This window comes from Erpetoichthys calabaricus, chromosome 2, assembly GCF_900747795.2.
Source record: "Erpetoichthys calabaricus chromosome 2, fErpCal1.3, whole genome shotgun sequence".
Classification (NCBI taxonomy): Eukaryota; Metazoa; Chordata; class Cladistia; order Polypteriformes; family Polypteridae; genus Erpetoichthys; species Erpetoichthys calabaricus.
The window spans coordinates 165,489,882-165,501,880 of record NC_041395.2 but is presented as its reverse complement, the minus strand read 5'-3'; the positions used below and the strand labels follow the sequence as shown (position 1 = coordinate 165,501,880).

Sequence of the window (11,999 nt, the reverse complement as noted above, 5' to 3'; positions counted from 1 at the left end):
ATTTACAGTGGAGGATATTGCATTGTATAGTTGCTGTGAACTCCTTTTTATCAGTTATTTGTCCAGGGGTTTTAGATACCTGCCCTTTCTGTGGGTTAAGGGAGACTGTATTTCACTGTTTTATGTTTTGTGAAAGATTGGGGGCTTTTTTTAAAATGATAAAGCAGCTGATTGAGGGTCTGGGGGTCTGTTATAATAGGATGGTGTTTGTGTTTGGGGTAAAGAGCTCACACAAAACAAATACAAATGTTAACCTGGTTAACTTTATTTTAGGACAGGCGAAACTGGGAATATGGAAAAACCGGAAAAATAAAGTTAAGGGAACAGGCAACACAGACCCCACAGTATTATTTAAAATGACATGTAAAAGTAGAATAGAAGTGGATCTGAATTTTTTTTTGAAATCTACTAGAAATCTTTCACAGTTTAAGGATAAGTGGTGTGTAAATAATGTATTGTGTAATTATGACAATGATGAACTGCACTTTGTATTCTAGTTATAATTTGATTATTAATAGAATATGTATGAGCAGAAATCTATATAGTTTTTGTAATAAATGAGTGGAATTGTGGGAATGGAAGGGATGAATGAAGGGGCGAGGGTTTGGGTGGGTATTTATGAAATAAAGAAGGGATGGACTGGGGGTATTTAGAAGTTCAAAATGTGATTTTATTATAGTTTTTTTTTTTTTCCCCGTGGTTAGATTTTGTGTTTTAATGTATTTCATACTGAATTTAATAAAGTTGTTTTTAAAAAATAAAAAAAAATATCTATCTATCTATCTATATATATATATATATATATTGTTATGAAGAAAGGCAGACTTGCAATACGCTGTAGTCGCTGTGGTGTGTCGGTTAGAACACAGGAACTAATCCAACCATTTCAAGAAATCGCTTTAATGTTGAGATGCCAAATTTCACATGAAGTAGAACAACTGTACAGGTAGGTGAGTAGGTATATGTGTGGTTCTAACAGGCAAACAACAAAATAAGACATTTAGTATATATACATGTTATCTCACTATGCTATACATAAATGTCCAATAAGTGGCACTATAACTTCACACTTTCAACGCAAGGTGTTTGCAATTACAAGTTCAATGTGGAAACGTAAAATATTAACCTAACTATTAATTATGTACATAAGCACTTACATTTGGTCAACAACGCACAAACTTAAACTTTCTCCAGCGGCTCCAGTAGTTCCGGCTTTCACGAGGTACATCTCACAAAACGCGCATGCACCCTGCACACGCCACGGTTTTCAAGTTATCATGCTTCAGCGCCTTAAAGGCACAGGAGCCTATATATATATCTATCTATCTATCTATCTATCTATCTATCTATCTATCTATCTACATATATATATATATATCTCTATCTATCTGTCTGTCTGTCTGTCTGTCTGTCTGTCTGTCTGTCTGTCTGTCTGTCTGTCTGTCTGTCTATCTATCTATCTATATATATATATATATATATATATATATATATATATATATACATCCCCGTGCTTCGCAGGGGCGAAGTACTGCTTTTAAATTTTTATTAAGAAGAAAACCTTTTTAAATTGAGGGAAAATATACCAATAACAATTTGTTAAGGATCTGTTTTTTTGTGAAGCTGACTTCACACAGCCTCTCCGCTGTTTTTACGATTGTTCTGTTTGTATACCACGTTGTCAGTTCAGCACTCCGGTTGGAATATGACCAAGCTGTGCAAGCTTACTGTTAAGAATGCAACGTATAGTTGTACAGGAGAAAAGCAATCTTGCCTCAAATCAATGGCAACCTTTTGTAGGTCTATGAACTTAATTTAAACTTTAGGTTTACACGGTGCTCTGTTTCCATAGTACCTGCACTCATGAATATATCTGTATGCGTCAGTCGCTGAAATCCCAGCGCTTCACACCGGCGAAGTACTGCTTTTAAATTTTTATTAAGAAGAAAAGAAAACCTTTTTAAATTGAGGGAAAATATACCAATAACAATTTGTTAAGGATCTGTTTTTTTGTGAAGCTGACTTCACACAGCCTCTCCGCTGTTTTATAAACGAACGCCATATAAGGTCTTCCTTTCTCGTTGCTTCGCCAACGGAAGCAGCCTTTTTATTTAATCCATGGGTTGTCCGCTGTTTTTTTGTTCATTTATTACGATCGTTATAGTTCTGTTTGTATACCACGTTGTCAGTTCAGCACTCCGGTTGTAATATGACCAAGCCGTGCAAGTACACTCTTGAAAATGCAACGTATAGTTGTACAGGAGAAAAGCAATCTTGCCTCAAAGTTCAGTCAGTTCACGTGAGCCACTCTCTTGTGTGATGTTGCGATGTCCACGGCTTTATTTAATGTTAGCTAAGACCCAGCACTTAAAAGTTTCTCGCTACAGCAATTTTAACTCCGTTACAAAGTGATTCAAAGTCTCGTTTATACCTCGTGTCTTCTCATTAAACTTGTATCTCACGAGTATGGTATTGCAAATGGCAGGAGGAGCGTTTCTATAAACTTAATTTAAACTTACGGTTTACACCGTGCTTTCTCAATTGTGTAATGAATGTTTTCTTCAACGCTCTTTGGGGCTGTTCCTTGTTTTCAGTTCGCGTGATGACGCGACACGCAACTCCGCCTCTCACGGCCATCGAGCTGTACTCCATTCCAGTACATGGGCAAAAAAGAGGTTCCAGTTATGACCATTACGCGTAGAATTTCGAAATGAAACCTGCCTAACTTTTGTAAGTAAGCTGTAAGGAATGAGCCTGCCAAATTTCAGCCTTCTACCTACACGGGAAGTTGGAGAATTAGCGATGAGTGAGTGAGTGAGTGAGTGAGTGAGTGAGTGAGTGAGTGAGTGAGTGAGTGAGTGAGTCAGTCAGTCAGTCAGTCAGCCAGTCAGTCAGTCAGTCAGTCAGTGAGGGCTTTGCCTTTTATTAGTATAGATTAATAGCTCAAAAGAGTAACAGAAATAAAAAAGTATTTACTAAAAATATTTTTAGTTTTTATCACAACCAGACTCACACAAGGGCTAACCTGGGATTCAGGGATCCCGAAATTAATCAAAAAAATATTAAAAAAGAATTTCATATTTGGTTTTTGAATAAATATTCCTGCTGTTAGTATTTAACCCTTATAACTTTTAACTCTAAAACAGAAAGCCATCCACCACAAGCCACCCACATATATTCATCCAGTAAATGGCGGCTGGTGATGGAGGGCGGGGTTTCATACAGCATTTGCTGTTACAGAGCAAACTGAATATGGGCACGTAAAGCGTGTGAAATAGAATGCAATTCAATGTGTGAGAATAGTGACAGTTCTTCAGACGTTGATAATGACAGTTTGATAGATTTTGGTTCCAGTGTTAGTGAAGAATACCAAGGTGATGATTTTGCTTTGAATGTGCTCTGTAGCTTTCAACGATGCCATTCACTGGATTTCACAGGCACAAGAGAGAAGTATTAGATACAGATAATCTCTTACAGAATTTCTGTCCATTTATAAATAAAGGGATGCTGGCTGTATTCTGACTGAGCCCAAAATATGTACACAGCAACTTTTAAACAGCAGCACACACTAAGCCAAATTCCGGGCTGCATGAGTTGAATGTCCTTTATGATGAGCTGCGGTATTTCTTTGCTCATAGTATATCAAGATAGTACTATGGTGCTGAACCGTGTTAGCCATTATGAATGTAAGGAGAAGTCAAGTAAAATGACACCTTTTATTGGCTAACCTAAAAAGATTACAATATGCAAGCTTTTGAGGCAATTCAGACACATTTGTAATTCAAAGACCTGAAGTCAGAATGTGCTGCTCAACAAAACCTTTACTGCATAGGTAGAAAAATCATTGAGTGAGTACGTTTCAGTTTATTTCATTGTATTTCTCGGGTGCCTGCGTTTTATTGACAATAATTCACTTGCCATTTTGCACAGGAAAAATCCTTTTTGAAAATAAAACAGCACTAATCGAGAGATTGACAGTCAACATACAAGATCAGCATAATGTTGATGATTAATTACTTTTGCTTTAAAAAGCTTATTTAACAACGAAGTGATACAAATGTTGTAAAATTCCTGATTTGGCAGTGTCTCTACTGAACCACAAGTATGTCTTGTGAAAAAGAGTCTGCCAACTGGTGAAAAACTAAACCTACTAATGTGTTTTTGTATTTATTCTTTATTTACTAATTTATCTTTTTTTAGTTTTACATTAATAAATCTAAATACCTGATATTGTTAAAATAATCTGGTGGCAGAATTATGTTTTAAAACATGTTTTAAAATATTTGTCCCCCTCTTTTCAATCTTTCCCTCTCTCTCAAAATAGACAGCTGAAATATCATACTCATTTTGTTCTTAACATCAGCCATATCATACATATTGCATACCAGGGATTTTTCCTGCCTTGCACCCAAACCTGAGCGGATATGCTCCAGGATTCCTGGTATCCTGCTCTGGATAAGTGGGTTTAGAAAATGTGTATATTGTTCCTAATCTCAGATGCTGTTTCTGTCATTTTGTGGCTGTTCATACTCCTATTACCTTCTCTTACTCTGCTCATTAAGAGTTTACTGTTCTTATGCATGAGCTCTTCAAGTCTCAAACCTTAAAATTTTGTTTACAAATTGGCCCATTCTGGGCATGGAAGGGAAAAGGTGAAAGGTGACAATAGTCAGCACAAATGACATAGAAAATATTTTAAAAACGATAAAATTGATCATATTCAGTATCTGGTTTTGATTGTGCTTGTTTTATGAGACAAAAACAAAGCCAGATAGTGTACTGTAGTAAGCTTCCAAAAACATTAAATATCCAAACCTGTTAAGTATACAGTTCTGTCTGATTGTGACACAATACTAAATCCATACTAGTTCTTTAACCATGCCATAATTACTAAAACTAATAGATATAAAAATAAAATAGAAATGTCTTTGTGAAATAAAAACTAAATTAAAACTAAAAATACATGATGAAGGAAAAGTAAAACTAAACTAATTTTCCAAGTATGATCAGAAAAAATATATAGAAATAAAAACTAATATAAAAAGGCAAAACTGTAATAACCTTGGTGCATACAAGAGCTATAATATCGTTAGAACGCTTCAAGGCCCTGCCCTAGCAATGTGGAAGCACAGCATTGGTACCAGGCACAAAGAACATTTCTCATACACCAAAAGAAAATATTTTTTCAAAATAAGAATTTACCATTGAAATTGAGCAACGTTTCATGATTTACAACTATGTTGAGTTTACTATGAACATTTTAACAATATATTAATAAATTATTGAGGCTAGTTTATTTCTGATTTCTCTATTGTGTAACAACACCACCTGCTGGTTTTGCGGGCCAGAGCCCAGAAAGCTACTTCTCTTTTAAATGTTTCTACGAACAGATTAAAAAGCCTGATCAGTAACTACAGACAAGAGCCTGTAAATCACATGCCTTCCATTGGACTTGTTTGATGCATTACATTAATCAGAAAAATTGAATTGGGCTTACCAGATTTGTGGGTAGGGAGAAGGACATACAACGCTGTTGTTAATTAGGAACACTTATTTCCGTGACAATGGAATGTGCATTTTCTTTACATTGACCCAGGGATCAGCTGTAACATGTCTAGTCCTGGAGAAGAATGCAGTGATTAGACCCACCATTTACTAGATTCAGGTGTCTGGGCTGGCTCTATTCCCATCCTACTCATAAATGGAGCAGTCCAGTTGTTTTGTCTAACACCTTACATAATTATTATTATTTTCAGTCATATGCCTCAGTGAGCGTTACAATGGATTTGCTTCCCAATCAGAATTGTATAAAAGCTAGCATATTCAATTTCTCTGATTTTTGGTTGGCTCTGGCTTTTTTTGCTTTGCACTGATGCCATCAGAATAGGTGTTGTCCCTCTACTTCCAGATATTTGAATAAGTAGATTAAAAAAAATTAAAGAAATGAATGGATGAAATGCTAAATACAAAATATTCTGTTTAAAGTGCCGTAAACAAAATTGACCTTTGCATTTCTAACTACTAAAGAAAAATAAATATTATACCATGTGTTAGTTTGATAGGTTTATTAATTTCTGAGGACATGCTCAGAGGACGCATCCAATGAACGCTGAGAACGCGTGGCAGTTATGATGCGTGCGTGTACTCGTTCTGAGCGTGAAGTTTAAGTATATAGTAAGTGAATAGCCTACTCACGCACATTAATAAAGAGTATAGTATTACTCATCTATAAATGGAATTATATTTTAGCATAACCTGCACTTTAAATATTGAAAGTCTGTCATTAATTAGGCTTAACACATTTATTCATAAATGTTCTATTGCATGTACTGCAGTATATGAACATCTGCACACACAGTAATCGAAACAGAATTTGAACTGAGAATTCTGAAACAGGTGGAAAAAAGTGGGAGCACCAACCATTGCAACTTCAGCATGTGAAGGGTGAACCAGTTAATGTATCTTTTTACTCTTGTAGAAATCGATGATGTAATATGGTGGCATAGTGGTAGCACTACTGCCTCACAGTAAGGAGACCAGGGTTTATGTCCTTCCTGCATGGAGTCTGCATGTTGTCCCCTGTCTGTGTGGGTTTCCTCTGGGTTCTCCAGTTTCCTCCCACAGTCCAAAGAAATGTAGGATTGTTGGATTGCTGATGCGAAATTTGCCCAAGGGGATATGTGGTGTGTGTGTGTTCCCCTGCAATGGACTGGCAGCCTTTTTGTTGATTGCTCCTGCTTAAGTCCTATGCTTGCTGGTGTAGGCTCAAGCCACCTGCAACCCTCCTCAGGATCAAACGGGCTTAGAAAATGGTATGGCATGATGTAATACATGTATATTTAATCTTCACACAATAAAATTTTATTATATGTTACAATATGTTTATTTTTGTTATTTGTTAACCCTGGAAGTACCATAAGAGTTGTTTTTTGTCTGCTGGTGTTACTTACTAAGATTGTATTTTTAATCATAACATTTTATACACAAGATCGATTGTGATCTAGAAGTCCCAAAGTGTGTAAATTCCAAAAGCACTTCTAAAAATGCTCACTAGAAGGAGAAATCCCATCAAAAACCCCAATAAGACACAAAATTGCCTTGTAAAATCTTTATAAAATAAAATTTAAAACAATTCCATCCTATTAATACAGAAAGACTTTGCTAGTTGCAAATTGCACTAATAGGCTGACAGATGCTAATGAAGGCATACATAAAATCATGAGACATGGCTCACTGTTTCTTGAAATGATATTGTAATCCAAGAGGCAGAGATAACAGACTTCTTCATCAACAACAACAATTTTTGTTTCTTGTACAGCCCAAAATCACACAAGGAATGTCTCAATGGACTTTAACAGGTTCTGTTTTTTGATAACCCCACAGCCTTGACTCCCTAAGAAGACAAGAAAAAAATCCTCCATAAAATCTTGGGAGGGGCAATCATGTTATAATCTCATTAATATTTGAATTTCTATGCATTTTTTATATAATTTATACATTTTATTTTTGACGTTTGTGACATTATTACATTACCATTTTGTACTTTGTCTTCCATGGGCATCATCCATCATTGCTCATAGCATCAGCTAACAACTGTCTGAACTTTGAGCCTCTGGGCAAAAGGAAGACCTTCTGTAGTGTAGGAGAGGCAAAAAAAAGATTAAGAAACAAACACTTTAGTGCAGGATTTTGTTTTAACATGTTAATTTGTCTGCTTTGTATTTTGTATTTTATTTTGTTTTCAGTGTTTATCTTTTGTAATGATTCTGACCCCTCATCTTGTAATTAATTCAATTTTTACAAACACAATCATAATACCACAGTGGCTTAGTGCAAGTCAGCAAGCTCTCTGGACTGTATATGTTTTAAAAGATGCTTTACATTCCATTTGTACAGTCATTGTTAAATGGGTTCAGTGTGTATACTGTGCATTGTGTTAATGTGCTTAACTTCTAAAACAAATCCATCTAAATTGTTATAAGGGGAGAACTAACAGCTGAACAAAAAATAAAATCAAGAAAATAGAGTGCAATCAACACGTTATAAAGAAATTGACATGTCTCTGAACATTTCAGTGTCTGCTGTTATAAATGGATTGAGTCCTGGTGAAAACTATACTATTCAGGTCACTGCTCTGGCTGAAGACAACATTACAAAAGGGGCATCTGTGAACATTTCAGCATTTACAAGTGAGTGTGAATTATTTTATTATAAATAACTACTCAATAAATATTTACATATTTGGTACTGCAACATTTTCTCTGGTTTAACCTTGGGAAGGCAGCATAATTATTTTTTGTTAAAATGAATATGTAACAAAACATGTGCTAGTTTCAACCTGAATGTTATCTTTTCCAGTCACCAGTGCTGATAATCTTAAATCTGAGTACTATAGTATATATTTGGTATACATTTTCATAATTTTGAATTTTTTTACAAATATAGACATTTTTGTATATTACAGTGCATTTTGAACAAGTAAGTGACTCACTACATTATACAGCGAGTCAGAGAAATGTAAACTTGTGGAATTATGAGCAGTGCCAAAAATATAATGCTCACCATGTGTAAAATGCACTGTTTCCAAAAATGCTGGGAAAAAAATAAATATTTAGTTATTCATGTTATTATCATAATTTCATTTCTGGCTCAGATTAGAAGCCATGGCATAGAACCTCTGGTTAAATGCCCATTTACAATTCATTGCAGTCACTGTCCTCTAAAACTGTGTTTTGTATTCACCTTTAATGGTACTGCATAAAAACAGTAAAGATAATAACTGTACACCCTTACATATAAACATTTTATGGTGTTTTTTCACACAATACAGAAACAAATGATAGTGTATCAAACAAGAAAATGTTTAAATTGGCTTATTATAAAAAATGTATTTTTCTTTGTTTATGACATTACATTTCTGTTTCTGTTGACAACTATTGTAAAGGTTATAAACAGTATTTTGCTTTCAACTGTAATGAACTTCACAAATTTGGGACTGGATGAGGTTATAGCTCCCATTGCTGTTGTGATGTACACCTTATTTAATCTCCCTTTATTCAGGATAGATGTAACATGTTACATAAAGTAACAGGAGAATCTGTAGCCTAAAGTAAAAATTTTTATTGGTTTAATCTTAACTTCTTTTTCTTTCCTAACAGAGCCTGGTACTGTGACCAATGTAACTATCCATAATATCATGACTAACTCCATTTCTCTGAGCTGGACCCCCCCAGTTGGCAATCCTGCTAGTTACATAGTGGAAGTCGCTGGAACTACAGCAAGTAATGTGACAGCATACTCTGCATCTGCTAATGTAACTGGACTAACACCCGGAAGCATTTATACACTGCAAGTTGTGGCCTTGGCTCAGGACAACTTGACTGAAGGTGATGCAGTGGCAATCACGGCTGTCACAAGTGAGTACAGCTATTAGCTAAGTGTCTATATTTTCACAATAAATATGTAAGCCTAAAATAATTTTAATTAATTTTGGCATTTATAAAACCAGACCTCAGAAATCCAAGCTGAGTTACCATTTACTTCTAGTTGATATAAGGTACTTAAACTTCTTACAGCTCTCACTAGACATTGGCATTATTTAAAATAGATAGAAAAATGGAATAAAGTAAATGAAAAAGAAAAACTAATCAAGCTTTGAATTTATCACAGATGTCTTTTTGATGTTTTGTTTTTATTTTTATGAAGTGTTTCTCTTTGTTCTGATTTTTAGTTTGTTGTCCTATGGAACAGTTTTGATCATTATTTATTTATTTAATATTTTATATTAATGTAAGTGCTTATTAATATTAATAGTAATGTCAATTTTGAATATATGTATTCAATATTCAATGCTATTTTTACCATCTTATGGTCATGTGTTTGATGCTGGTGTTACGTGAGATATCAAAATCATTGAAACAATTTAAAATAGCTGTACGGACTGTTTTAACATCCTGATTGCTGGATACATTCACTAACAAGTCTTACAAGCGACTTTGTTATTTAAGGAAAGGCATTCATGACAGTAAGGATTTTTTTTTAGTTTTTGATAAACATTTGAGTTTTTTGGCAATCAATATTTCAGCTTCCCAATTTTTCCAAGTTCATTTTAGACCTTGTAAATACTTTGATTTCCTAGTCCAAAAACATTCTACAAGATCAGTAACTCTTACATAAATTACGACTTTACAAAATTAAACATTAAAAGAGATTAGAAAGTCTGAGGCAACATCAAAAACATCAAAAAAGAAAATTAAATTAAAATTTGCTAGTGAAGTCAAATTGAACAGCAAGCAATTTTTTCAGTACTAGACAGACAGACAGACAGACAGACAGACAGACAGACAGACAGACAGACAGACAGACAGACAGATAGATAGATAGATAGATAGATAGATAGATAGATAGATAGATAGATAGATAGATAGATAGACAGACAAGTGGAATGCCCCATGCAGAAGTAAAAACAAAGTCGATTTTAAATAGAACTGCCAGATGTGCTTCAAGCCCTCAAAACACTGAAGATTAATACAACCCCCGACCTGATGGGATCTTACCAATTGTATAGAAAGAAATGCTATAACAAGAAATATATTAGAAAATGAACTAATCAAAAATAACATTCTAAATAGCAGCCAGCATGGGTTTTTGAGAAGAAAGTCCTGGCAAACCAATATTTTAGATTTTTTTGAACAAGCAACCAGAATAGTTGACAAGAACAAATCATACAACATAGACTTTCAAAAAAGAAAGAAAGACTTGATTCTGAAATTAGAAGCTGTAGACATCAGAGGCAACCGACAAAACTGGATCTCTAGTTGGTTAACCAGCAGGAGACAAAAAGTGCAGTTAAGAGGAGAATGCTGCACATGGAGCAAGATCATCAGTGGAGTCCCTGAGGGGTCTGTCCTTAGACCATTATTTTTCTGGTTTATATTAATGACATTGATTCTGGCATAGTTAAGTAAATTGGTCAAATTCACAGATAACACTAAAATTGGAAATACAATATGGCAAACACTGAAGAGATAGCAAAAAAATTCAAAAAGACCTTGCCAAGCTTCAGAACTGCAAAAATGCAGTTTAATGTAGAAAAGTGCATACAGCTACACATGAGCAAAAAGAATCATTAATTACAAATACAAGATAGGAGACACCATCATACAGTACATCATACATACAATTTCTGAAAAGGATTAAGGGGTGCATACTGAACCAACATTTTCATTGACTAAGGAAAACAAGCAGTTCAAAAGGCAAGTAAAATCTTTGGTTATATCATAGGAACTGTTGAATTTAAGTCAATGAACATTATGCTCAAACTATATAATGCACTAGTAACACCAGATCTGGAGTATTGTGTGTAGTTCTGGTCACCATGGTACAAGAAAGAGATAGCAGCACTTGAAGCTGTGCAAAGGAGAGCAACATGTCTTACTCTGACAAACTCAAAGAATTAAACCTGTTCAGTCTCGAGCAGAGGAGAATACATGGGGATCTAATCCAGATATTGAAATCCTCAAAAACATTGATAATGTGGATCCAGCAACATTCTTTCAAGGAACTGCATGTAGGACTGAAGCCAGGAGGCACTTCTTTATGTGAAGAGTTGTGGGACTTACTGTTGAACAAACTACCGAGACATGTAGTCGATGCAGAAACTTTTTCAAACTTTAGGAAAAATCTGGTTGAGATATTGTGACCGCTTAGTTATTAGATAAACAAATAGGCTTGATGGACTGAATGGTCTCCTCTCATTTGTTGAATTTCTTATGTTCTATGTTCAAGTATTTTTAGGACTTAAAACAATTTGTCAATGTTTAAAAATACTAACCAGCCATGAAAAATGTGCGGTATTCTCTCTGCCTGCAGTATTTCACCTGCAAGTTATTAAATTACTTGTTTACCTAGCAAACATAACCAAAACAAGCTGCTTGTGATGCATCATTTCTCAGTGATAAGATTACTCCATTTAATTTCTTACTCTGCACATTTATATT

At 34.7% G+C, this 11,999-nt stretch overlaps 1 protein-coding gene across 1 annotated transcript in view; it reads left to right on the top strand.

Moving 5' to 3' along the window:
* The window catches only part of LOC127526635 (mucin-2-like), a 57,794-nt gene that overhangs the window by 44,550 nt on the left and 1,245 nt on the right, over positions 1 to 11,999 (top strand). Inside the window, exons 4-5 of the mRNA XM_051922561.1 lie at positions 8,076 to 8,189; positions 9,159 to 9,416. Coding sequence (XP_051778521.1) covers positions 8,076 to 8,189; positions 9,159 to 9,416 — 372 coding nt within the window. The remainder of the gene's footprint in view (positions 1 to 8,075; positions 8,190 to 9,158; positions 9,417 to 11,999) is intronic.